The sequence below is a fragment of the Candoia aspera genome, chromosome 2 (assembly GCF_035149785.1).
Source record: "Candoia aspera isolate rCanAsp1 chromosome 2, rCanAsp1.hap2, whole genome shotgun sequence".
NCBI lineage: Eukaryota > Metazoa > Chordata > Lepidosauria > Squamata > Boidae > Candoia > Candoia aspera.
The window spans coordinates 46,172,441-46,200,016 of record NC_086154.1 but is presented as its reverse complement, the minus strand read 5'-3'; the positions used below and the strand labels follow the sequence as shown (position 1 = coordinate 46,200,016).

The following is a 27,576-nucleotide window of genomic DNA, read 5'->3' as shown; positions in this document are numbered from 1 at the left end:
GACCAAAGCTGGGTTCAATAGAGGAAAGGAAGCAAACCACTGAAGCTCTCTTTCCTCTTGTCAAATGCAGGATGTGATAATGAAGCTCTTGTAATATTTTTAAACCACTTTGTCTCAGAAAGGAATGAATGTATAGTATGAATAATAATAAAATATTATGAATTACATATTCATGTTTAATGATGGCAGTAATACAGCATAACATATGTGTTTATGCATATATCTATTTCACAATATTTTAGTATTAGTGTATTATTTTAGGATTTTAAATTGAAGGACTAACATTGAGCAACCAGGAATTGGCAGTGCTTTGTCATGTATTCACTTACTGGCTGTACTAGATCTCTCCATCATCCTATTTTTACCCAGAAAGCTGTCATTTGGACAGTACAGCAAATTTTGCTCTCCACTGTATGCAGACATGTACCTAGTGAACATGTGTATTCCCATGGTACTTTCTCTACATGCAGACAAAGACAGGCCATAGGAAAAAATCTGTTAATGAAAATGACTCTGAACTGGCTCTTAATGGGGAGCTCACCCAAACAAGAGGTAGGGAGGCTCAAATAATTAATTATTCCAGGCCTGGTATTGGCTGATATTATTATCAGAAGCTGACATTGTCTGTAACAATAGTTGGTACTATTTAAAATTCTAGGATAAGCAACATGTAGTTTTTCAGTGATCTGGAGTCTGTCTGAAATCTGAATTGTGTGGAATGGGTAAAGATCTCATCTGAAGTCAAGGATTTTGACAAATTTATTTTATGGTTCTTCAACTCTAAAAAAAAAAAACCACATATATCACTGGCGGTGTCTTTTCATTTCAACAGGGAAATCAAGGAGATCCTGGATTACCAGGCCCTCCTGTAAGTAAACCCAGTTCTTTTCTTTTAGAAATATTACGACATAAAATCCACCTAGTTGAGTAGATATAAGAGAGTATATAGAAAAAATTGGGTCTCCCAGTATATTGCATAATCTTATGAGCTGTTGAAATAGGTTCTTAATAGGAGATAGCAAACCAAGTTGGTCAAAGACAGAATGGTATGCATTTTATGGATGACTTCTAGCACTAATTTGTCCCTGTACACCATAGTCTTGTGATGTTCTCAGAATTGTTGGCCTAATCTAACAATGCACATATCAATGGTTAAAAGTTTGTCCTCTTATCACTGAATCCAGAACAGATTGTTAAACAAATAAATTTTCAGTTTAAGGTTCATTTGTAACTGAGGTTTTGTGGTTTTGTTCAGGTCAGTAAATAGACAGTTTTGATTGAAGTACAGTTTGGTTCCCTCATTTGTATAGAAATGTACATGTCTTAGGGTGACAGGACATTTTAAAAAAAATCTTTTCAGAAAATGCCAACTCAAGAAACATAAGTTAGCGTGCTGTATACAATATTTGAATTAACCCAGTCATACCTGTGTTTTGATTACTGGAAATAGCTGTCTTCTCTTTTCCTTCAGGGTCCTGTCGGCCCACCTGGCACTCAAGGCATACCTGGAATAAAGGTATGTGACCCAATTTGATTGCAAGAGAAACCAGAACACTCTAGAGCTTGTAGAACCTTCTTTCAAATTAATAGCACTGGAAAAGACAACACACCTTGCTAACATGTCAGCTAAGTGTCTTGTAAAAATCCTTAAACACTTGTTTCAAGTCAAACAACATTTACCCAAGGCATTTATAACTGCCTCTGCTAGACTCTTCCTCCCACCCACCCCTTCCTACAGTCATTCTGAGAAGTTCCAGTGAAACAGTAAAGTGAGACTTGATTTACACTTGCTTGTTCAATAATAACTAGGCTCTTTCTAGTGATAGTGAAGTTTCCTGCTTCTCATAAAGTTTACCTTGTTAGGTGTGTATCAATTTCTACAACCTTTCCTACTTAGAATCTCAGGCTGGCAAATGTATTTTCTAATCTTTATCCTCCCCTAGTGTCTTATGTAAGCCTTGGACTGATACAAACAGAAAGCAAGGCAATTAGTAGTCTGAGAGCTTTTATTTGCATGTCAAAAATCTTCTACCAGCACCCAAGGTAGAGATAAAGGCCAGGAGGGAGTAACAAAGACTTGGGAGAGTTCAAAGGGAGATTGTTTCCCTTGTAAATTATGCCAGTGCTGCAAGCAACTAGCTTGAAGAGTTTGGAAGATGGAACTCTGGTGGAAGTCCAAGACAATTCATAGATAGGTGCCAGAGAATTCCACAAAAGCCAACCCAAGGTCAGTTGAGGGTCCGATCACAGGGCAAGAAGAAGGAAAAACTTTGGACCAGGACATCACAAGGACACAGGTCAGGAAGTAGAGTTGTTTTCAACAAGGGGAGGGACCCTGGGGGATGCTCTTAAATAGCAGGAGTGAGAGATCTTGCCAAAGTAAAGGAGTTAATGCCCTTTCATTTCAGGAAGATATGCTGATCTCCATTGTCTCCTTAGCTGACAGTTTGCTTTAGGGCTTGGCATTCAGAATCTAAATTCATGTTCTCTGAATCAACAGTCAACTGTGCTGGGTCTGAGTCATTATTCTCAGGTGGCTAACAACCTGTTGACTCTCCAGGTACAGGCTAAGGGTCTACCTCTTCTGCCTCAGAATCAGAGAAGTCCATAGCACCTGGAGACCATTTGTGTGGGGAAGACCCATCCCTCACTGCCCATTTTCTTTCTTTGGTGGTGTTCATATCCCACCCAACTCTGCTTCAGGATCCTTCTCCTGATCAACTCTGGAACCACGTCTTTAGCAGCCAGTGCTTAGAATCCATTTTAGGTCACCAGTCACTATCTATTCCTTCTCTCCTCAACCTTTGTCTTCAAGCCTCCCAAATCTCTCCTCTGTCTTGCCAGAACATCAGCTCTTCTCTCCTGTGAGGAAATTTCTGTCTGTGAGAAAAACGTGTTCTTCTTCGTCTCCCAGTTTATCAGCTAAAACAACCGTGTATATGTATGTAAGTTCATGTTGCATGGTAGATAACCCTTAGCTGTTGCACATGGTCACAGAAGTTTACATACTTAATGTTCTGAAAACAGAATGTTTTTGTATTTTTGTTGGAGGAACCTATCTCAGGGAGCACAGCATACATATTTACAATACCCTATGAACAATATGGCTTTCTAAAATTTGACACAGAACTTCTATTGTGCTGCGTGATTTACCTGCATTATCCTTTGCGTTATCCTTTGAAGCACTTGGAATTCATTTTTCTCACAAACACAAGTAATTAATAATGTGAAATTTTCTGTTTTCATTTGTTATTTACAGGGAGATGCAGGAGAACCTGGGTCCAGCATCCGAGTAAGCATCATTAGATTTCCCAAACACACATCTTGGTAACTCAAAAATGTTGCAGCCTACTGCTAACTATTTCAACAATGTGTTCATTGCCAAAACACCACAGATACATTTCGTGGGTTTCCCTTCTAACAACTGATGTCTCCAAGTTCTGGGAAAGGCTCGGGATTGGAAAGCCACCCAGTAGGACTGGTTGGGTATCTGCTGATAACTTGGATCAAAGTGGTATGCTTTTCTCATCACAGGGTATGCCAGGCCCTCAAGGGAGTGTGGGACTCCCAGGACCACCAGGATCTCCTGGGCTTGCGGTAAGTTGCTGCTTTATGCTGCTTTAGCTTGAGAGAAGTCTTAAATTCCTGAGATCATATATGTTCTTGTTGTGTTTCTTTTTAGGGTCCACAGGGCTCCACAGGATTACCCGGGCAAGTGGTAAATTGCTTCTTCTCCTTCTTTTCTTTGGCTGTTCAGTTGTATATGTGTCATCATTCTTACTCTGTATCAAGGACTGTTTCCTCTTAGTGAATCGGGCTTTAATGTTCACACGAACTGTAACTCTTCACTAGGGTGAGCCAGGGAAACCAGGTGTTCCAGGAAGAGATGGTGTGCCTGGAAAAGAAGGGGAGCCTGGACTGCCTGGGAAAATGGTATGTTGCTGTGTGAAACTGCACAATTCTTCTTCATTTATTTATGCAGTTTGGGGGACCCCCAACTTCATAAGACTAGGGTGGCTTACAATGTCAAAAGGTAATAAAACAGTGAAGCAGTGAAAAACATGAACCATGCCAATCTGAAAAAAGACAATTCCTCAAACAAATAAAATTCTACAGGGGCACCCATCCTAACCCAAGCCCTGGCAAAACAGCTAGGTTTTCAGAGATTTCTTTAACATCATCAGGTTGGGAACCATGCAAATCTTGGGGGGTGGGGGGGTGGGGTGCTGTTCCAAAGGGCAGGAAGCCAACAGAGAAGGCATACCTCCTGGGTGTGTTTAAGGGACCAAGACTGCATCCACTCTGCCAGATCATACAGGACAGGTAGAAACTATTGGACATAAGCAGTCCTGCAAATTGACTTTTAAAGCAGGAATAACACTAAAGTCATGTACATGTTCTCATATTGGGACATGTCTCTAAACAAGCATGCACAGAATTCTATTGCCAGTGTGAGATTAAGCAGCACAGTAAAATCTGTGCTTCTATCCTTCAAAAGGAAAATGTTTTTGCTAATTGCTTTCTAGGGTATCCCAGGACCTTCAGGACCTGCTGGTCCTAAAGGAGAGCCTGGAGATGCTGGGTCCCCAGGACAGGTGAGAGACAGCTTTTCCTTTCTTTATCCTTGATAGAGGACTTACATGTTTTGTTTTTGCTCACTTTCCTGTTTAGTGAAGTTTAAAAAAATACACGACTTTTTTGTGCTTAAGTTTTAAATTATTTTAAAAGCTGATGGGCTGTTAAAACAATAAGATAATTTTGTTTTTCAAACCAAGCATGCTTTAATGGCTCTACAATAATGGGACAGCTATACTGAAATAGACCAAAGCCTATTAAGTTTAGTATTCTGTTTCGACACTGGTTGGCCAATTAAATCCTTGTAGGGCACACCTAGCAGGAGATGAGTACAATAGTACCTTCCTGCCCATGTTCCCCAATACTGGGTACTGTGAAGTAGTATGATATCTCTACTAATAGAGATGATATATACATTTCATAATAGGTATTATCTTCCATATTTATATTTATATTGGATGCCTTCCAAACAAATTTCATGAGCATCATGCCACTTGCAAAATTGAGTTTTGCAATAGTTGAGTTACATAATAATCTAATCAAAATCATGAAACATTATCCATCTCTTTTCCTCTTAATCTCTTCTCTTGGTATGTACTATGTATGTAACTACGTCAAGCAATATAGGCCCCTTAAGTATTTTTAATATTAGCTGTGTTGTGTGCCATTTTGATTAATCCTAATAAAGGTGTTGTTTACTATGGACATCTTGAGGCTCAGGAGGAAAGAAAATATGGCATATGGAAGCTGGTGACACGGTATCAAAACAAATCTCTAAAACAATTGTGGGGCCCTTTGTTCTCTTCAATCATTTCTCAGGAAGTTATATGAGCTAAGAAGGTGCTGGACAGTGTTCCAGGTTTTCCATGTTGCCAAAATATCTTTAAAAATAAATAACCTGGGAGCGCTTTTTTAATAGTGTATGTTGAGATTTACTTAGGACTAAATATGGATGCAAATAGTTTTTAGAATGGATGAGATATATGCTTTCTTTTTTCAAGAGATTGTCATTCTATAAGAGAGATTATACAACCATTAAATTGTGTGAACAACTATGTGGAATGTATTTTTTGTCAACAGTAAAATTTTCATCCTTTTTCCTAAATAGTAAAATTTTCATCCGTTGTTTTTCAGACCATTGTTTGATGGATGGAAAACATGATAGCATCTTGGGCTTTTTTTTTCATTATTATGTTGCTACTTCTTTCATTGTTAACATAGTGATAAGATTCAAAAGACAGTTCTTTATTCCAACAGAAAGTAGAAAAGGCAATTCATCCCTCTTTTTCCATTGTCTCAGAAACTGCTGTTTAGGTTTTCTTAGCTACAGTATATCTAATTTCTGCATTCATTTTTAAAATAAAATTTTACAGCAACTATTGTCTTGATTTAATGTTATTTATTCCTGTTAATCTTTCTTTTTAACCTGACTGCTTATTATAGAGTATAGTGGGGCCTCCTGGATTGAAAGGTGAGAAGGTAAGCTAAAAATCCACATGAATGAATACAGAGAATTAATATAATATTGTTTGGTCGGTTAAGAAAGTACAAGGCATCAGTTAAATATTCTTTGGTAGCTTCAGAATTTCCAGATTTTGACTCACAAGATCCTGCAAAGATTAGCTCTTGATATTTATAGTAATTTTATTAAAGATTATAATTACAACAGTAAAAACTAATACAAACGGAAAAAAGGTAGGATAAAAAGAAAGAGTAGAAAGTGCAGAAAAGAAAGGAAAAAAAGAAATAGAAATAGAAATAGAAAAGAAAGAAAAATAAGAATATACTAAAGAAAAAGAAAGGAAATATGTAAAGAAGTGACTTCCCACCTTCATCACAAGTATCAACAATTTTAGTAACTTATCACCTTCTCTTAAAATACAACAAATGATCTCTTCTTCCCATATCCCATCTCTTATCTATAACAAATCCATAAAACATCATTTCAGTCCTGATATCAGCAAAAGTCCATTAAGGGTAACAACATACCTATTTTAGAGAGATACAGTATGTTGATAGATAACAACATCTATTTTAACCTTGATCAAATAAACCAACTTTATATTCCTTCCTTTTACTTCTAACAATCTTGATCTTTAGTTCATTCAAATAATGTCCTAGAACTTGATTTCTTTTCTTTTCTTCTTTCTTTTTTTTTGGGGGGGGGGTCTCTTCTCAAGCCTCTTTTGTAAATCCAATATAGGAAAATTATCCAGGTCACTCTTGGTTTAATGTTTATATATCCCTTTTAATTATTAAGATATCAGTTGGTTTCTTTTGTATATCCAGTGTAACATCTTTTTCCATGTCATTCTTGTAGCCTGTCCTTTGTAAATCCACTTTCAACTCAGTGTCCATCTTGTCAGGTAGAACTTGTTCCTCTCCCATAACATCTTTTAGACACAGCCTATCTATAGAGGCAGATGTCTCTGCTGACACTATTAAAATTAATTTCTGGATCCATTGTTCAAAAATATCCGTCAATATGTCCAACATTAGAATATTTTGCTTCATTCTGTAATTGTAAGTTGAATTTAAGTGTCCTTCTCCTTTAATTGTAATCTTTAGTTCCCCCTAGTGTCCAATTTTTAAAATTTTATACAAAAAAAAAGATGAAAACAAAAGCATTTTCTCATGGGAAGGATTCTTTATAATTAATTTCAGATTTTTATTTCAAATTTAACTGAACCCTTATTCCATTTGTAACTTTCTAAAATCAAAGTTTTAATCATCCTTTTGCTGTTTATTCAAAAAAAATGTTTTTAAGTTCCTAAACTTATAGTTAAAACTTCTTTCACTAAGGATTGAAGGAAACTCACCTGGTGGTGTAAAACTTGTTGATCCAAAGGTTCCTAATAGCTAAAAAACCAGTTAACAAGCAATTTCTGAAAGTGATTGGAAAAGGAAATATGGAAACTTAGTGTCCCTTCAAAGGCGCCAACCACAGTTTGAGCATGATGGCTATTCCCTCATCTCTCAGAGCTCTAAACCTGCAGGAGACTCCTAGTGAGGAGCAGCTGTCTGGAGCACTTGTGGGTGATCTCAAGCCCTTTCGTTGTCTGGAAGAGAGAGAGTCTACTCAGTGGCTCTTCATTCCACCTTGGTTGTCAGCTCCACTTTTCACAGTCCTCTTCAGTCTGCCATTTCTTCCTCCAGAAGCCCCCAGAGATTAGCTCTTGAATGAGTATTTGGATTTATGATCTATCAAAACTCTGCTAGTGCTATGAAGTATGTCTTATTTGTATCCAAGGTAGTGGCTTGCTTCTGGCAGTTTTTCCTGGGAAGAACATACAAGGATGCACTCTATGAAAACAGGGAAATAACTGAATTCTGCTAAATAAAGTGATGGATTTTGCACACTTTCTAGGAAAGCAAGATTAAACCCATTTGAAGGGAAGTTTATGTAGTGATAAATATCTTCATGGTGTGTTTTAGGGTGCACCAGGAGACTTTGATAAGGAACTTCTGGAGAAGCGAGTAAGTTGGCTTTTCTTATTTTTCTCCATGCTTATTTTTCCCTATTTCCAGGCACCTGGTTCCCAAGCCAGGTATCAAAGTTGATCTTCCTTCTTTGCAGGGACTCAAGGGTGATAGAGGCATACCAGGCCCTCGTGGAGAGAAGGTGAGAAAATAGTTTTCCAGACAAGAACCTCAGCTCTCATTCTCTGCCATCTGTGTGCTTCACAGACTACTTCAGTCTTTGATTCATTCTCAGTGTTAAGCTATCTAGATTATTTTTATTTTTCTGTACTAGGGTGATCCTGGAAGTCCAGGGGTACCTGGAGATCCTGGAGAAGATGTAAGTACTTTGGAATGTACGATACAGTAATTGCATGAATGCGGAATCTGCAGTGCCATAATAGAAATATAATACCTCAAGTAGGTTTTGGCCAGATGAAAAGACTCAGTTGTGAAGTGTTATGATGTAACATTCCTTCGTTTTCAAAGGGGGATATCCTAATTTGGTCAAATATACTAAAATATAACTAATATTGAATCCCTTCCTTGAGAGGACTCTCACTGTTGTTTTTTGAATTTCAAAATAGAATCTGGATTGCAATATACTGAAATGTATTCCCGATACTAAACAACTTCTTGTGTTAAAAGGTTTTTACGTATTAAAATTTGACGACCTGTACTTTTAATGGATTGTTCTCTCATCTCAGGAGATATGATGGCTGCTGATCTTCCTTTTTGTTCTGAGTGTGAAAAATGTCATGTGCTATCTTCCACCTTTGGTGTCAATATTAACCATGCAAACAGTAATCTATTATATATTTTTGAATATTAATAGGGAGCCAAAGGATCACCTGGGATCAAAGGAGAAAAGGTATACTGTGATTCTCATATATTTTGTTCCTGATTCTGTTGAAAATGTTTGTTTAATCTTTAAGAAGATTAAATAATCTATTTCATGACTAGAGTGCTTATCTTAGTCATTAATGTCAGCATGGCATTCTGAGAAATTCTCAAATCACATCATTCAAAGTATCTATTAGTGGGTAGGAGATCAGCAGCATAGAGAAGAATGCCTATAAAAGAGCACTGAGGAATCTCTCTATTTATTCAAAAGTATGGCATGAACCTGTTGTGTTCTAGGAAGACTACTGGAGTTCTCAGGGAGTGCAATCTGTGGGGAATGCTCCACCACCACAGGTCTGGATTGTTCTCATAATTTACACATCTATGCATTACATTATTTTTTCTTTCACTGTACCATTTAGGGTTCAGTTGGAATTGGCCTCCAGGGACCTCCTGGACAAGTTGGACCTCAAGGGTTGAAGGTAATTTCTTTTTCTGTGCTACCTTTTCAAAATTTCTCCATTATTTTCCTTCCCCTTATTTCACTATACATTTCCAACTATTTCAGTACTGTTGTTGGTGGACAGCTCCTGCCAAATTAAAGTGTTGGTTCTTCATATTTATAAGAGATTCCTGAGAGTAATTTCTTAAAACATACAACAGGATATTGGAAATTTAATTCTTCTCAGATTAATTTTTAAACTTTAAAATTGCTTGTTTCAGTATTGCATTCTACATCCTATTTATCACACTTCTCTTGAGTTTTCGTCAAGTCGAGAGGAATTTTCAGATCACTTATTAAAACAGTCTTACACTGAAAATGCTCAAAATGGGGAAATAAATCCACATATTTGTAGCTCTTTGTTCTCAAATCTTTGTTCTTAGCTTCCCTATTCTGGTGCCTGACACCATTTGTTGTGATTTATTTCCAGGGAGACCCTGGTTTACCTGGCCCACCAGGCCCATCTGGCTTGCCAGGTGTGGCTGGAACTCCTGGCCAGCCTGGACTGAGAGGAGAAAATGGAATGACTGGCCAACCTGGACCTCCAGGAGAGAGGGTGAGGGAGATAATTGCTGTTGTCATCCAATCCCTTAGTCTGGTGTGTTCTCAAAATAAGTGAATAACCTTTTTCCATAATGTACATTTATATCTTCCCTATATTTAAGTATGGAACTCCATTGTGTAACTCCATTTATACAACTGGAATACAGGCTCTGGTAAATTTTATTGGGAGTAACAAGAACAAGAAGGGTTCCTCACTTCAGGCTTAATCCTCTGGATTGACAGATATTTCCCTTATTAGGGTTTGATTGGCTTCCCTGGGAGAGATGGTACTTCTGGATCACCAGGACCTCCAGGACCTCCAGGGTCACCAGTAAGTAACTAGATGGTTGGAGAGTGGGTTATGAGGACTGTATGTATAGTCTGAACCGTATCCTCTGTGTTGCATTACTACATGTGCATGTTCTTTTGCTGTCCAAAATATTAATCTATTTTTATTATTCCCTTCTGTTTCTTCTTCTCATAATCACTTTATTGTAGGGTTCCTCAGGCACACCAGGAGTAAAGGGTGACAAGGTAAGCACATTTGTTTCTCCGAGATAGCTTACTTCCCCTTTTTTGTATATTTTCATTTTTTTTGCTCATTCTACAATCAATCATTCCTTGGATCCACTATTAATAAAAGGATTCACTATTAATAAAAAGTTTTAACCCCAAAAATATAAAGAGATCAAAGGAATTGTAGAAATAAATAAATAAATAATGTGCTTCTATTTCCAGCACTGGATTACTGTGGAGCTATTTCTTCTCTTTTTTTCTTAGATCATTTGATTCTGATAAAGCTTATGTGGCTAAAAATAATTTTTAAAAGATACTGAAAATAGCAACAGGATTCACTGACGGGATTTCCTTTTGTCATCTTTCTGCCCTTTAGGGGGACACAAGTGTTGGGCAACCAGGACCTAGAGGAGAACGAGGAGATCCAGGACCGCGAGTAGGTATTTTAATCTGACTTTGGAACTATCGTAACTTCACTATCCAGGCATGGTGATACTGTGTGGGGTATGGGTCTATAAAATATTTTGCTTTGAATTGCTTTGAGTGCAAAACTTCATTAAACTCCCCATTTCAAATTTGAAACTGCTGATTCAAGCGCAAGGCAGGCCTTTTTGAAATGTAGGCAGAGCTGTTCCAAAGTCTAAAACACTGTTTTGAGCTCTGAAGACTTCTTAAGATGCTCAGGGCAGTCTGTTTCTCACTCAAAGGAGCAGTTTCAAACTGATCAAGAGAGACTTTGACACCAAAGCCCAAAAGTCTGAAACAATGTTTTGCATATTCTTATGGTGGAATTCTAACCATATTTGACCAACAACGGAAGATGAGTGCACAAAACTAACTGCAAGATTTTGCATGGTTTGAAGCAGAAAATATTCAGCAGTACTGTAGCATCTGGTTTTTCCTCTTATGAAGGCAAAGGGTAGATATCTAGATTTTGTAGGTTAAGATTGGTTAGAGATTCTACCTCTCAATTTCTTTTATAATAATAAATATGCAGAAACCATACTTTATAAGGTATTTCTCAGTCCAGGAAAGGAGTGCAAAGTTTAAAAATTTGAAATGAAATATAAATGATATGGCATTTTGGGATTTATCAGCTGGCTGGGTGTTATGGGAAGTTCCCAGCTTTGGCTTGATTGATGGTTGCAACCTTGTCCTGTCCCCCTCCCTGCCCCTGTTATTCTTTCTTTTGTTCAACGTAAATGTTCTATTTTGTCCTTCCTCAGGGCGAAGATGGGCGCCCAGGACTGGAGGGAGATCGTGGGCCTGCAGTAAGTATCTAACTCATCTCCTTTCTTCTGTTGGTTCAGTCCTAAGCATAAGCATTTTGCATTTAAGCATTCTCTTTTGTCCTTAGGGCCCTCCTGGAAACAGAGGGGAGAGAGGTGACAAAGTAAGTAAGAACGGAGGGAGTTGTTAGAAGGAATAGAATCTTCCTGCCATTTCCTATTTCTGGCCCTGAAAAATAAGATCACTTTAGTAATATAGTTCTGGCTTTGGAATGAGTGAAGAAAAGCAACTAAACTTCTGGCAGTTTCTTTTGCACTTCTGCCATGCCAAGCAATTGTTATGCTGCAAATTTGAATTATCTCAAAAGGAAACACCTTTTGGAAGACTAAGAACCAGCCTTTAAAATATGCATAATTACCGTGTTCCCTTTCCCTTACTTTGCTTATCTAGTCCTGATTATAAGTTGACTGTTTTTTAAGCAAGCTCCCAGGCCACAGTGAAATCGTATGAGTTTTCAAAATATCCCTGCCAAATCTAACTCTGTAAGTGCCTGGAGGCAAGGGCTTATTGTTTTAGTTTCTGCTGTGAAGTGCCATGCATTATAATTATTAGCTGTAGTATTAACCATCTATATATTTATAATCCAGCTGATCTGAGAGAAGAATGCTAGATCACTGACAATCATAAATTATGTAAATTCATTTATAATCTACACTTCCTTTCTCTTAGGGTGACGTTGGGCTTATGGGGCTGAAAGGAGACAAAGTAAGTATTTCAGGTTTGAAAAGATTAGGTTACCTGAGCAGTTCCAAAATAATCTTCCTTGGCAAGTGGGCAGGCTTTGAAAATACATGAAAGAATGAACAAACTCTTTAAAGCAAGGCAGCATCAATACATGCCTATTGACAAAGCTACAACAAACATAATATTTCCATCTGATATACCTTAGCCTGGCCTTGAGAAAGAAAATGTGATGTCATTTGCTTAAGAAATCTCCCAGGATCTGCTCTTGCCAATTTGCATTATTTGAAAGGAGAAGGGCTTCAAACTCAATCACGGACAAATGTTGCAGGCAAAAGGTGCAAGGTTCATTCCTGGGCCTCTCCAGGTAGGACTAGCAGAAATTCTGATCTGAATCCCTGATAATTTGTAGCTGAGAGGCAACTGATTGCTTTTCTCAGAACTGATTTATGACTTGGCTTTTGCCATGTTCCAAAGAAAATATTTTATAAGGGAACAGTTGCTATTTGCATTACAGAAAAAATTTATCTGTTCGCAGTAGAAGTGGAAACTGAACAATTGGAGTGTTTAGATCCTTGATTGCCTGTCATATTCTCTCAATTACAGGGAGATACTGTCATTGTGGAAGGCCCACCAGGTCTTAGAGGGAACAAAGGAGAACCAGTAAGTGATATGGCACACAAAAAAACTTCTACTTTCTGTTGTAGTTAAATCTGTGCCACTCGTTTTTTTTTAAAAATGTTCCCTTTTCATATACTTCTTAAATATCTATCCAGTTGCTTTAGCATACCACTTCTACATTTGTTTCTGATTCTCTTGCCAATGATTCAAAAGGTACATTTTTTTCTCCTGCTCTTTTCTAGGGAGAACGTGGTCTGAAAGGAATAGAAGGGGAGAAGGGTGACAAAGGAGATCACGGAATCATTGGAGAGAAGGTACTAGGGCAAATCTTTGGGCTGCATTTACCACTTAAAGCAAGACGCTGGCTCCGCAAAAGTACTAAAATTCTTCCTAAAAAATATCCTGCATACTCTACTGTGCGTACCCTACTGAGGCATTGAGGGCTACAGGAACCAGTAGTCACTCATGTTATAGTGCAGAAGATTACTTAGAGTAAAGGAAGGTGGGTAAGGTCAGTGTCACTGTCGTTGTGATCTCTGTGCATCACCTCTAAGCATTCCATACTACACCTTTTCACCCTGCACGTTGCAGAGGTTACAGCTGAATTTTGTAACTCTTGTTCACTGGGGAGGGGGGCATGGTCAAAGGGCAACATTGGCACCTTAGGCCTTTTCAAAGTACTGCCCTTTGCCCATTCCTGAAGAGGCAGCTCCTAACAGTTCTGCTGCTGCTGCAGGAGTTTTCTGTCTGCTCCTTGTATTTCTGCATTATGAAACTCTGCATGTTGCCAGACATTTATTGATCTATGTGAATATGTGTAGGTCACCACTGAAAAAAGGCAGTCTCTATATTTGTTTAGACATATCTTGTCCAGCATCCATCTCTCAAGACAGTGGGGAATAGCGAATCCATTGAAAGCATTATGCCAAGTTTTATATGAAAGGAAAGAACTCTGTTTACAGCATCGAATAATTCTCTATACTTGCTTTGTTCTTGAGCACAGGAATTGGATAGGCCTTTCTCTCTCTCTCTCTCTCTCGCTCTGTCACTCAAGTTTGTAATCTGCAATTTTAACTCATAGGGAGTAAAGGGTGAGCAAGGTGAGAAGGGGTCCACAGGCTTCCCTGGTGCACGAGGGCCCAGTGGACAGAAGGTAAGAGATGATTTCTTCATTCATGGTTGTGCATCTACTGGACTGTTTCATCTTCCTATCAGATGTCTATATACTGGCCATTTGCCTTTACACAGGGAGAAATTGGTGAGTCAGGAGAACCAGGAGAGCCGGTGAGCACTTTTCATGTGTTGCTGTTTCTGCCCGCAGTTGTGCAGTGCCAAGTCAGAGAATCACATTGACTTCATCTTTTATTTCTCCAGGGTCAGCCTGGGAAGGACGGTATTCCCGGAACCAGAGGGGAGAAAGGAGACATGGGACCTATTGGAATGCGAGGCCCAAAGGTGAGATCTACCATGGTTATTTTTCTTTATCTTCTTGTTAGTTTAGGAGATTCTCTCCAGGTAGGATGGAGCTGATCTCTGTCACAAAGCAGCGTGAAGCTGGTGCAGGGAAGGTATCAAAAGAGAAGAGCACATTAGCTGAGAAAAGAGCTAGCTACATGATGGAGTCAGAAGCTACACAAAAGCAACTACTGGATTCAGCTGCAAAAAGAGCAGCTTAGACCTTTTACCTTCAAGAAAGTCAGACCTCTGCACTCTGGTTTGCATCATATTTCACAGGAACAAAGGCCTTTGATCAGAGTTTCAGATCTTTCATCAGTCCTTTATCTTACTGGTTTCTTTGGAATTCGAAGTATTTTTTTTATTTATTTATTTATTTATTTTCTATCCCACCTTTATTATTTTTATAAATAACTCAAGGAGGCAAACTGTCCTAACAGTCAGGAATCACGCTGAGATGAGGAATAGGTCTCTAGTGTTTATTACTGCTACATAAGACAGAAAATCCTAACAAACTGAAGAAGCGTGGGAAAAACCCAGACAGATAAACCCCAAAGGTTAAGGCGGGTCTGATCTGTGTCTCTTTGAATGGCTGCTCAACTCCTCAGTACTACGCATGTGTTTCCCCCCCTGGATATGGGCCCCCTCCTGCTCACCATCGGTGCTCATGACATCACCCTCCCCTCCAGGTTCACATTCCATTTCAGCCCCCTCCCTTCCAGAGGTCTGATAAGAGTCCATCTCTCCTTCCAAGCTCCCATGGGAACTGGGCAACGATGGAAATTCCTCAAAGGAAAACTCCTCCAAGGACGAATCAGTGCTGCTCTCCAGGTCTGATAACGCTTCTGGCCCAGGTGGCCGCTGCTGGAAAATAGCTAGATAATTAGAAGATTCTTCCCCCCTCCCCCTTGGGAAATGCAAGCCCGAGGTGGAGGGCTGTGGCTCTCCCTCCTCCTCTGTTTCTGGTCTGAAGGCTTCAGGTGGGGGTGACGGCTGCAAACTTACGAGCTCCTCTGCTTGGCATTCCTCTGCCTGCTCATCCAAGTGAGGAATCTCTGGTAGAGTGCGAGGCTTGGGTTTGTGAGGGAAAAGCTGATGGAATCGATGAACCAGTACTGGAGCATGTACATCTCTGGCATTCTCCCACGTGCGCTCTTCCTCAGGGTACCCTTTCCAGTGTATTAAATATTAGATGCCCCTTCCCCTCCTCCTAGAGTCCAGAATTTCCTCAACTTCATATTCCTCCTCCCCCTCCACAATTACTGGAGGTGGGGGGGGGGCAGTTGCAATCGTAAGGCACTTGGGGGAGGGTCCTTGGCTAGCAATGATCTGTGAAACACTGGATGGACTTTCATGGATGCTGGTAGCTATAAACGATAAGCCACTGGATTTATCTGCTGTACCACTGTGAAAGGGCCCACAAACTTAGAGTCCAATTTCTTGGAGGGTCTGGTAGAGTTCAAAAACTTGGTAGAGAGCCACACTCTGTCTCCTACTGCAATCGCTGGCCCCTCTTGTCTGTGAGCATCTGCAGCCCCCTTGTAAGCACTCTTTGCCCTGTTCAGCTGCTCCTTTAACAACTCCTGTGCGGCTTGTTGCTCTTTAAGAAAATCAGCCGCAGCTGGAACAGTTCCCTGCTGGGAGGAGGTGGGCAACACCCGAGGGTTAACCCCGTAGAGTGCCTGGAAAGGGGACATCTTGGTAGAGGACTGTACAGAATTATTATATGTAAATTCTGCCATTGGGAGTAGGGCTGGCCAATTGTCTTGCTGATAAGTGGTATAACACCTGAGATACTGCTGTAACCATTGGTTAATTTTCTCAGCTTGCCCGTTACTAGCAGGATGATGCGATGATGACAGGTGGATCTAATGACTGGAAAAGGGCCCTCCAGAACCTGGAAGTGAACTGTGGGCCTCTGTCACTCACCAAGTGATTCACCATGCCTCTATACCAAAAACATGGTCCATGAACAACTGCGCTGTGGCTTGTGCAGATGGGAGGCCCTTGCAAGGAATAAAATGCACCATTTTTGTGAAAAGGTCCACCACCACTAGTATGGAAGTCAGCCCCTGGACCGGGGGTAAATCAGTGATGAAATCCATGGAGATTGTATCCCAAGACCTACTGGGGGTGGGTAGGGGTTGCAAGAGTCCTGTGGGCTTCCCTGGGAGAGGCTTGGCTCGTCTGCAGGTGTGACAAGAAGCAACGTAACCCTTTATGTCTGCAGTCATCTTAGGCCACCAGTAGTCTCTCAGAGCTCTATGGAGAGTTTTGAAAACACCTCCGTGGCCTGCCGTTTGATGGTCATGGCAAAGTCTCAGTACTTCTTCCCTCAATGAAGGGGGAATATATAATCGCCCACTATGCCAGAGGATTCCTGCCTCCACATTGAATGGGGGGGGAGTGTCTTGCGGGTCCCTCTGGAGGTCATCCATCCTGGCCCTGGCATACGGGTCCTGTTGCTGCTGAGCTCTGACTCTTGTAAATAGGTCCTCTGCTTGTCTGCCTGCTGCTAAAATCTCTGTTTGGTTCCCCCTCATAGACTGATCAAAGTTGTGAGGTTGTAATATAGTAGCCTGTACCTCCTGGTGAGTGGCGGGGGTTGCCTGAAAGGATCGAGACAGGGCGTTTGCCAAGCAGTTTTGCACCCCGGGCACATAAGAAATAACAAAATTGAAACGGGAGAAAAACTGGCTCCATCTGATTTGGCGTGGGGTGAGGGATCTGGTGTTTTGTAGAAGCTGTACATTCTTGTGATCGGTGCAAACTTTCACAGGAAAGGTTGCACCTTCTAGCCAGTGCCTCCACTCTTGGAATGCTGCTTTAATTGCCAGCAACTCCTTGTTAAAAACATCATAGTTTCTCTCTGCTGGTGAGAGCATGCGTGAAAAGCACAAGGAAGCAATGTATTCTCGGTTTTGTTTGTATATTGCAGTAACACCGCCCCAATGGCAATATCGGAAGCATCTGAATGCATTATGAATTGCTTCGTGGGATCAGGGTGTCTTAACAGTGGCTGGGATGCAAAGAGTTGCTTAAATTCTTGGAAGGCTGCTTGCCGAATTTCCTGGTTTTCCGAAGACATTTTCCGAAATGTCTCTCCTTTATTTTTCTTTGTTCCTCCCTCTTTCAATGGGAGTAGTTTGTTAGGATTGATTTCCTAACAGTCAGGAATCACGCTGAGATGAGGAATAGGTCTCTAGTGTTTATTACTGCTACATTAGACAGAAAATCCTAGCAAACTGAAGAAGCGTGGGAAAAACCCAGACAGATAAACCCCAAAAGTCAAGGCGGGTCTGTTCTGTGTCTCTTTGAATGGCTGCTTAACTCCTCAGTACTACGCATGCATTTTCCCCCCTGGATAGGGGCCCCCTCCTGCTCACCATCAGTACTCATGACACAAACATACCTAATACTCCTCCCTCCTCCTATTTTCCCCACAACTGTGAGGTTTGAGCCTGCTTCTGACTCTGAAAACGAAACGTATTCAGAGTCAGAGGGGAAAAACGAAACCCTATCAGCAAGGTCTCGAAGTATCTAAACCAGGAAGTGACTCAGCGGAGCAGGAGAAATCGCAGAAAATGATTGGACAAACTCTGGAGGGAGATTTGAAGCCTCCAATCAGTGCTCGAGAGAGGAGAGCAGAGAAGCGTGTGAAAGAAAAAGAAACGCGATTGGCTGCTAAGGGAAAATGGTGCAAAAAGGATTGAATAAAAAGGCAGCTGCACCAAGAGCAAGCTGCCAGAGACAACTGCTCCTTTGAGCTCACAGCACCTGTGAAAAAATCCTTACCAGCTTCAGAGGCCTTGCCTGTAGCCAGCATGGAACCAGCACCAGTGCCTTCTGCCTTCACGGAACAGCCTTCTGCTCAGGTCACTCCAGTAGAGCCTCTCTCCACTGTTCCTGTTGAGTACAGTCTCGCGTCCAGCTCCAAGCCTCGTCACTTCACTTCAGTGCGATCCGGGTGTGCCTCCAGATCTCAGCCTTGCCTGAATGTTCCAGTCCAGTCCAGCCTTGCCTCCAGATCCCAGTCTTGTCTAAGTGCTCCAGCCCAGTCTAGCCTTGTCTCCAGATTCAAGCCTTGTCTCGACATTCCAGTCCAGTCCAGCCTTGTCTCCAGAACTGAGCCTTGCCTAGACACTCTGGTCCAGTCCAGCCCAGCCTTGTCTCCAGCTTCAAGCCTTGCCCAGATGCTCCAGTCCAGTCCAGCCTCATCTCTAGATCCAAGTCTTTCCTAGGCGTCCCAGCCAAGTCCAGTCCTGCCTTCAGAACCCAGCCTTGCCTAGATGCTCCAGCCAAGTCCAGTCTTGTCTCCAGAACCAAGCCCTGCCCAGATACTCCCTCCCCGCCTTTTTAGCCTCAGTGTGCCAGCCTGATCCAGCCTGCATGCCAGGACACCAATCCGAGTGTTCAGCTCTCCTTTGCCACTCACCCTAGCTCCTTCCAGCATTGCAGCTTCAATCAGAGGATTGGCCAGGTTCTGTCTTGCCACAGTCTGACTCTGCAGTGCTGCCTGGGTGTCCTTTGCCACCTGGGTGGACTTTATTGAATTACATGCTCTAATCTATTGTAAGAACTTGCTATTGTAAATAGTTAATTCAATAAAGAATTTTATTAGTAACTCTGCCTGGCCATCTCATAGTCTGAACAGGACAACAACAACAGCAACCCTGTGAGGTGAGTTGGGCTGAGAGAGAAGGACTGGCCCAAGGCCACCCAGCCAGCTTCCATGCCTCAGGTGGGACTAGAACTCTCAGCCTCCTGGTTTCTAGCCCATTGCCTTAACCACTAGACCAAACTGGCTCTTTGCATGTTTTATAAATATATTTATATTATTTATTTAAATATATATAATAATACTTAATTATAAAGTATGGTTTATAAATTGTCATGTCTGGATTTTTTGCCTCCTTAATGTTGCTTGTGTTATGTTTGGTAGGACATTTATTTGTTTGTTTGTTTGCTTGCTTTTCCTCTCTTCTTATTTTTAGGAAAAAATATTCTAAAATCTTACCAGAAATATGTACAATCAATAATTGGAGATGTGCGTCAAAAGTATATAAATGTTATGTTTATTTGTGGTGTTTGTTTTATTTCTGTAATAGGGCGATCGAGGAATGAAAGGAGCCTGTGGCCAAGATGGAGATACGGGTGAGAAGGTGATTGCCAGAATTTCTCTCTATTTGCATTATGAGACATGCTGGTGCACCCATTTAACTAAAAAGATTCCTTGGGGAGGAAGGAAAATACTTTTACAGACATTAAGAAGATGGAGCAAACTTTTTATACCAAGCACAATGGTTCTTACACCTTGTTTCCTGATAAGAGAAGCCACCAATAGCAGGGGTTTAGAAAAGAAGTGCATCCTTGTTTGAGTTATCCTGGATGCTTGAGATGCAAAAAATTACTTAGGGCCACTTTGCAGAGAAAATTTGTTTATGTAAGAGTAGACAGGTACGAAAATATCTGGAGTGATTATTTTTTCAGGCGCATACTCTGTGGAAAATTGCTGACTACACACTGCATCTAGTATACACCAGCTAATGTGTGCCATGGAAGTATTCTAAGAATACATGGAGCTGCAGTTATATATTGACCCTGGAATCATTTTTATGAGCTGGCATGAATGATATGCTCGTGTTGAGTCCGATATGAAGTGGCTCATAAACACTGCCATGTCTGTTCATCTAAGTAAGGAAATTATGATGCACTTCTTATATGCCAGTGAGTATGAGTGTTGGGAAGAGTATTCAGTTCCTAGTTTTTTTGCCACACTGATATGATGGGAGCTGCCACTGTTGTTCACGTGACTGTCCTGATCACGTATTTAAAGTATCTAATTTAATCTCAAAAGTAGAGACCAAATGAAGGGAGTTGAACTATCTACCCTTTATTTCACCTACTTCTTTTTGATCCATCATTCTACCTCAGCTTCTGCTAGTGCGCAGGGCTGGCAGAAATGTGCTTTACATTATGAAACAGCGAGAGGCGAGGTGGGAGTTTAACTCCCCTTATGTATGCTCCTGATTTGTGGTTGAAATGGGAGTGCTTCTGCTTCTGCAGATATATTGGGGCAGGGATATTGGCTATATTATATCTATATTATAGATTACTGTAATGTGCTCTACATGGGGCTACCTTTGAAAAATATCCGGAAGCTACAGGTGGTCCAGAATGCGGCCGCACGGACAATCTTGGGTGCTCCAAGATTTGCACACATAACACCTTTTTTGCGTGAGCTCCACCGGGTCCCAGTTTGCTTCTGGGTCCAATTCAAGGTGTTGGTTATCATCTTTAAAGCCCTACATGGCATGGGACCAGGATATCTGAGGGACTATCTCATCCCTATTACATCGACCTGCCCCATTCGGTCATGCAGGGAGTGCGTGTTACAGGCCCCATCTATAAAAGAATTCCATCTAGCAGGGTCTCGGAAGCGTGCCTTCTCTGCTGTAGCTCCCGCCCTTTGGAACATCCTTCCCCAAGAGGTGAGACGAGCCCCCTCACTCCTGGACTTCCGCAAAAGATTAAAGACCTGGTTTTGTAGGCAGGCTTGGAATGGGAGGGCAAATAATTACACCTGGGGATGGCTAGCACCATGAAGTGATCCGGAGGGACCTACCACTCTGAAGGTCTGATTAAGATCTCTTCGCCATGTAGATTTTATTATATTTATATTTTTATTGTATTTTCTAATTGTAATGGTTTTATATTTTAATCTTGTTTTATTTTAAGCCCCCCAGAGTCCCCCCATTGGGGAGAGATGGGCGGTGAATAAATTTATAAAATAAATTAAATAAATATTCTGGCCCTCTTGCTTTTTTTGCTCAAAACGCAATTAAAAATGATTGTTTTTGTTTGTTTTTAAGTTGTATAATGATAATTTGGGATATCGTATATAAAAAAAAAAAAGAATGGAAGATGGGAATTGAAAATATACAGCCCTCTGAAGAGAGAATTGAAATCAACAGTAAAAAAGGACCAGAAGGAAAGAGGTTCCTTCTTCTGCCAGAGCCACCCTCAAGGCTTTCCTTCCTGAGGGCAGGGGTTGAAAGGCTCTGTAGAATCCTGGACATTTTCAAAACATTGTCTGTGCATACACAGAATCCTTTATGTGACAGACGAACAATAACTTGGGGAATCTTTATCATAGGAAAGACCCTCGCTGAAGAGAACGTAAGCCTGTTGCAATGCTGGTGCCTGTATTTTCTTTTGCCTTGCCCTTTTCAGCTAAAATATCTTTCCCCTCTGTTCTAGGGAAATTCCGGGTTGCCAGGCCGAATGGGGCTTCCTGGAAGGAAGGGTGATCCTGTAAGTGTCTCAAGTATCTCCCTGATGGGGGCAGCAGAGCAGGCCGTATATGTGGACTGAACAGCTTATACCTTCTGCTTTGTTTTCCTAGGGAGAGGTTGGCCTGCCTGGAACACCAGGAATCCCTGGGAAGGAAGGCCTCATTGGTCCCAAGGTATAGAATAATGAATGCACAATATAATAATGTTGTAGGAATTCATCATAGAATAGTAAAGAGCAGAGTTTCTTAACCTTGGCAACTTTCAAGACAAGTGGACTTCAACTCCCAGAATTCCCCAGCCTTCACGGTTGGCTGGGGAATTCTGGGAGTTAAAAGTGCACACGTCTTAAAATTGCCAAGGTTGAGAAACACTAGTATGGAGTAATGAACGGACCTCTGGGAAGAAAAAGAAAAGCTGGCACTGCAAACAGAAGGTATGTGACTGTAAGCAGCCTAATGGTTGCTGTCAGAGGTACCAGTACTGTGGATTTCTTGGAATAGAGGTAGCCCAGGTTTGCTGTATATACTTAGTAGTTGGGATCTGCAGGCTTCAGGAGATCACTACTGAGGTACTGATCAGGGTTTTTGTGAATGTTTTGCCCCACGTCCCAGGGAGGCTTCCTCAGCACCAACAGTTCAGAAGTTGGGGTTGTCTTGCAATATTGTGGTCTATGTAAGAGTTGAACGGGGGTGGGGTGGGGGGGTGGGAATGGTGCTGTCTCCATTTTGATTGGTTGAACCAATCACCAATAAATCAGCCTTGATGAATTTTTACTTTTAAATAAACTTTATTTTTTGCATATGTAAGCCTTATGTGTATATATTGGGGGGGGGGAATACAACTGGATAATTTACATCTATACAAATCACACCATTTATTTTTTATTTATTTTCCCCATAGGGTGACAGAGGATTTGATGGCCAGAAAGGATCCAGAGGCGATCAGGGAGAAAAGGGGGACAGGGTGTGCTATTCTTTCACTTAAGAGTAATGAAAAAATAAGTACCATAAAATCCGTACACTTTTAAGACCCAGAAATAAAAGAAATGTCATGCTTTTAAAAGCTGAACTTGGAGATAGATAGAAATAGAGATTGGTAAATGAATAAATAAATAAAATCCTTACTTTGGATGAGTTCATCTATATAATTTGTAATCAAAGCAACAGAAATTCACCTATAAACAGACTAAGTAATCTTTTAGCTTATCTACTTCAAATTGCCTAAAATTTCAGTCCCTTTGAGAGCTATTTCTCACAATAGGAGAAGAAATCAGCCCGAAACCAAACTCGTCCCATATCAAAACGAGAGACAGATAAAACTATTCCTCCTGCCAAAAAATAGTGGCTTGAAACCTTGATTTCATTATAACCAGGGCTTGTACATGGCAGTTGCTGGAATTCTTTCATAATCACTTTATTAGCTCTGCTTGCTTGTCTGTTTTGCAATAAACCTACAGTGTGTATCAGAAATGTATGTCTTTGAATGCCGATTTGTACTTGCTTCCACTCCTAATGTTCTAGAAAGAGGCCTGATAGCCCCTTAAATTTATCGTGCTGTTATCTTGTCCTCTGAAACCTTGCAGTTTAATTTTCATAACATAATTACTTTTCCAAAATCGTAAAACAGTCCAAACACACTTAAATGTTTATTAGTTATTAGAGAAACATATGCAGAAATGGTTTTAAATCTATTCAGAGTTATTATGCAACCTCAGTTAAGAGCACTGCAGGCTATTGTAAGATTTCTGCTTTTGTTGAAGATTGCCAGGACACTTTACTTTTTAATGCAAACCTAGGCTTATATGCCTAGTGAGGATCATGTAATAAGAGGTAATGCAGTAAACATAATTTACTGAATTATACAAATAAGGCAATATCTCTCAAAGTTAGAAGTCACTCTTAAATTAGTATTTATGCATAGTCCACCTTACTGAAGAAAGGACTCCTATAGATACTAAATTGAGATTATTTTTCCTTAAATGTATTCCTCTGTACAAAATCAGAAACATTCAAAAGGATTCACAAAAGCCAAAATTATCCTAAACAGTTGCCCTCGTATGTTTTTGCAAAAATACAATATGCTGTAATAAAAAGAAAATTCTTGTTTTTAATTATTTATAAACAATTGTAACAAGATTGAAATTCTCCATTCTGCAAATCTTAATCAGATGTTCAGAAAGAAATTGTGTTCTAATTTTGTGCCAACTCTTACATTCCAGCCCAGTCTAGCAGAATATTGATGCATGCAGAAGCAGGATAATTAAATGTGTTTGCAGATGAAATGTCTATAGAAGAATTCTTCCAAATCTCTTTCCGTAGGGTGCGCCAGGTGTTATTGGTTCCCCAGGATCGGTAGGAAGTGATGGACCCCCTGGACCTCCTGGGCCACCTGGCAACATTGGCCCCAAAGGCCCAGAAGGAATTCAAGGGCAGAAGGTAATGTTCGCCATTGGACTATGTGACTGTTACTGTCAAAACTATACGTTATCCTGTGCTAAATTGCCTGATACAAGCTTTTGTGTCCTGGTACTCCTTTTAATACAAATTATAAGCAAATATTGCATTTTAATCTCAACATAAGAAGAATGTGAAAGGACTGCACTTTGCCTTTTCTTCTTTCTTTTCCTCATTCCTTTCCACTGTAGGGGTAGACATAAACCAACTACTCACAAGTTCTCATGGCTTGTTCCTATGCCTAACCTTTAGTAGTAAGTAGATTCTTAGGCTCTTGGCTAATGATATCCTAGGCAAAGTGCAGCTCTCAACATACAGGTGCTCCATGGGAGAACTTCAGTGCTCCCATCACTGCTTGAGCCATTGCATTCTGGATCAGTTGGAGCTTCCAAGTGGTCTTCACAGGCAGCCTGCTTAAAGTGAACTGCAGTCATCCAGATGGGAGGTGACTGAGACATGAGCAGCTTTATGAAGAGCCTCCCAGTTTAGCACTGGTTGTAAACGGTGCATCAGACATAACTGCAACACCATGTTGAGTTAAGAGATGCGTTATGGGGTGCAGAGAGTATATGTTGTATTAAGAGATGGTGATAAGCTACTGGAATTGTTTATACTTGCTGGGATGAAAAGGGAAGTTACTCCTTTATTACCTTTCTTTTTTCTTTTTACACTTTTTTCTTTTTTTGTATTTTTCTTTTTGTATTCCTATATTTTTTATAGTTTGTATTCATTTTTATTCTTTCTATTTGTAATTCTTAATAAATTTATTTTAAAAATAACTTAATAATAAATAATAAGCCATATTGGCCCCAGCTGTCACCTGCTCCTTGAGCAGGAGCTGTGAGTCCAGAGCACTCTGAGGTTATGAACCAGTTCCACACAACGACACATGACACATTAATCTGAGTTCTTTTTAAAAAGTAGAGGTCCCCAAGGTTGAACTGATTTTCCTTACCTAACTTATTTTCTTCTTTTCCATTTTTCCCAAGAAATAAAAACAGGGCAGATCGCTATCTTGAAAGCAGTAAAACCTAAAATTAAACAGAACTGTTGAGGTGTCACAGAATAGCCCAGGAGAGGGCAGGGGTTGTGTTCCATAGCATCTTTAGTATCATCATACAGCATCACTAAGGTCATTAGCATTGTTCAACAAGAGTGGCACACAGTGGTAGAGGCTGCTAAAATATGGTTTCTGGAAAGGGAGGGAGGGAGGAAGGGCTAGCGGGGCTGCGGGCCCTATGAAAGGACTCCACTCTGAGGGTCCTCTGTGACATGACGGACGTGGGATGGAGGAAGGGCTAGCGGGGCTGCAGGCCCTATGAAATGACTCCACTCTGAGGGTCCCCTGTGACATGATGGACATGATAGGTGTGGTCGACTTCCTGTTGCAGGGTGAAAGAGGCCCTCCCGGTGAGTCAGTCGTAGGAGCCCCAGGAGCACCAGGCATGACTGGAGAAAGCGGAGAACAGGTTTGTAAATAAATGGTGAAATATCTCTACTTACCAGAATGGTTCCCCCCTCCCCCCACCCATCTCCCTGAATTAAGGAGGGATGAGCAACCTCCAACTTGATGGCTGTTTGGATGTACCTGAATATTTTTCCAAATATGTCCTGGCTATGCAATATATAATTGTAAAGTTTCACTGCTTCAGCTAGATTGGCCAGAAACCCTATTGGCCATATTCACTGATGACCATCCGGATTGACAGAAGATTTAATATGGTTGAGCATGTCAATTAAAGCTGTTGTGCTTTATTTAATAATCCATGGCTTAGCCTTACGTGTGAATCCAGTCTAAATCAGAATGCTGTTGAGCTCATTTGCTCTTGTCATTATCCAACCTTATTTATAAAGCCTTACACATTTTTTAAATAAATGAAAACATATAACTCAGATATTCCTCCAAATGAGCATATTTTTCAGCTCCAAAAGTTCTTTACTTAGTAATTTCTGTTTTTTGTTTGTTGATAGGGAAGTCCGGGACTTGATGGCCAAAGAGGAGAAAAAGGAGTACCTGGCATGATGGTGAGGAAAAAGACCTTTCCCATACATTGGCCTGAGAATATTTGTTTATTGTTTGTGCCAGTTTTCTACCAGTGAATGAATCTGAAAGCCAGTAAATTTCTGAATCAGAATCCTGAGACCAGGTTGGGATTTGTGTATTCCTACATTCATTTTAGATGGCTGCAGCAGCAGTTGGTTTTTCCTTGACCAAAAATTGTATTCAATTAAGCACTTTACTTGATTGCTCACATTCCAGACTTTTAGAAGCTTCTCTCTTGTCTTTCTGCTTTGACCTGGATGCTGCTTTAGAATGTTTTGATGAAAGAAATGGAAGGGATTATTCCCCACATGTATGGGAAGTCTAGACAGAGTGCCTTCTTGGGAGCGGCCCCAGCCCTTTGGAATACCCTTCTCCCTGAGATCTGGCAGGCCCCTACCCTCCTCTCCTTCTGGAAGGCCTTGAAGAGCTGGGTCTTCGTGGTACAGTGAGGCTGGAGCTCAGTAAAGTTGTTGATTGATGTGGTAGGGGGTGTTGTTTTCAGAGGCACTAGGAGTTTTTGTGGTGGTTTTGTTTTTTTGCCATTTTTATTGCTGTTTGTAAGCTGCCCAGGATTATGGTGCATAATATGGGCAGCTATATAAGTATAAGTAAATGAATAGTCATAAAATGAAATAAATAATATTAGTCTATATAAGTCTAATAAATAAATAAAAATCATTGCTTTATAATTAACTGCTGAGAGTTTGAATTGTGGTGGAGTATCTACACCAGTCTTTCTCAACATTTTGACCCTGGAGGAACCCTTGAAATATTTTTCAGGCCTCGGGGAACCCCTGCACATTCAGGCTCAAATACAGGCCAGAAGTTACAAAATTATTACATTTGTTTCATGTGTAGGCCTGTACATATGCATTAACAGTGTTCTTAAACTACAAGTAAAGAAAGAAACTTACCTTTTTAATGTGAAGTTGCCTGAATTTGAAATAATTTTTTAAATAAATTGTGATCTCCCAGGGAACTCCTAGTGACCTCTCACAGAACCCTAGGGTTCCACAGAACCCTGGTTGAGAAACCCTGAGCTACGCACTCAATAAATGAATGAATGAAAAGCAGTTTAGCTCAGTATTATTTACACTGTGTTTTTTTTTGCAGGAAGAAGAGATCCGACAGTTTGTCAGGCAAGAGATGAGTCAACATTGTGGTAAGGCCTCACCTACGACTAATTGGACCCTTCAACCCTGCCATTTTCCCTCTAAACTCTTCTTACCTACATTCTCATTTTCTTGTAAACAATTTAGTTCCGATAAGCTGCCCTGGCTGACGCTGAAGCATAGTTGT

The 27,576-nt window shown here is 40.6% G+C and overlaps 1 protein-coding gene and 1 long non-coding RNA gene across 2 annotated transcripts in view; both read left to right on the top strand.

Annotated features, from left to right (window-relative positions):
- Nucleotides 1-27,576, top strand: part of LOC134489969 (collagen alpha-1(VII) chain-like) — a 59,007-nt gene that overhangs the window by 29,696 nt on the left and 1,735 nt on the right. The window contains exons 27-57 of the mRNA XM_063292846.1: nt 3,260-3,292; nt 3,535-3,597; nt 3,683-3,718; nt 3,853-3,933; nt 4,527-4,595; nt 6,019-6,054; nt 8,011-8,052; nt 8,153-8,197; nt 8,330-8,374; nt 8,870-8,905; nt 9,300-9,359; nt 9,810-9,935; nt 10,182-10,253; nt 10,421-10,456; nt 10,815-10,874; nt 11,665-11,709; nt 11,796-11,831; nt 12,398-12,433; nt 13,016-13,072; nt 13,273-13,344; nt 14,112-14,183; nt 14,279-14,314; nt 14,405-14,485; nt 19,594-19,647; nt 21,746-21,799; nt 21,891-21,953; nt 22,681-22,743; nt 24,099-24,215; nt 25,625-25,702; nt 26,205-26,258; nt 27,391-27,444. Coding sequence (XP_063148916.1) covers nt 3,260-3,292; nt 3,535-3,597; nt 3,683-3,718; nt 3,853-3,933; nt 4,527-4,595; nt 6,019-6,054; nt 8,011-8,052; nt 8,153-8,197; nt 8,330-8,374; nt 8,870-8,905; nt 9,300-9,359; nt 9,810-9,935; nt 10,182-10,253; nt 10,421-10,456; nt 10,815-10,874; nt 11,665-11,709; nt 11,796-11,831; nt 12,398-12,433; nt 13,016-13,072; nt 13,273-13,344; nt 14,112-14,183; nt 14,279-14,314; nt 14,405-14,485; nt 19,594-19,647; nt 21,746-21,799; nt 21,891-21,953; nt 22,681-22,743; nt 24,099-24,215; nt 25,625-25,702; nt 26,205-26,258; nt 27,391-27,444 — 1,812 coding nt within the window. The remainder of the gene's footprint in view (nt 1-3,259; nt 3,293-3,534; nt 3,598-3,682; nt 3,719-3,852; nt 3,934-4,526; nt 4,596-6,018; nt 6,055-8,010; nt 8,053-8,152; nt 8,198-8,329; nt 8,375-8,869; nt 8,906-9,299; nt 9,360-9,809; nt 9,936-10,181; nt 10,254-10,420; nt 10,457-10,814; nt 10,875-11,664; nt 11,710-11,795; nt 11,832-12,397; nt 12,434-13,015; nt 13,073-13,272; nt 13,345-14,111; nt 14,184-14,278; nt 14,315-14,404; nt 14,486-19,593; nt 19,648-21,745; nt 21,800-21,890; nt 21,954-22,680; nt 22,744-24,098; nt 24,216-25,624; nt 25,703-26,204; nt 26,259-27,390; nt 27,445-27,576) is intronic.
- Nucleotides 832-3,596, top strand: LOC134489194 (uncharacterized). Its single transcript, XR_010067084.1, has 4 exons — nt 832-868; nt 1,472-1,516; nt 3,260-3,292; nt 3,535-3,596. It is a non-coding gene; the product is annotated as an uncharacterized LOC134489194 (long non-coding RNA).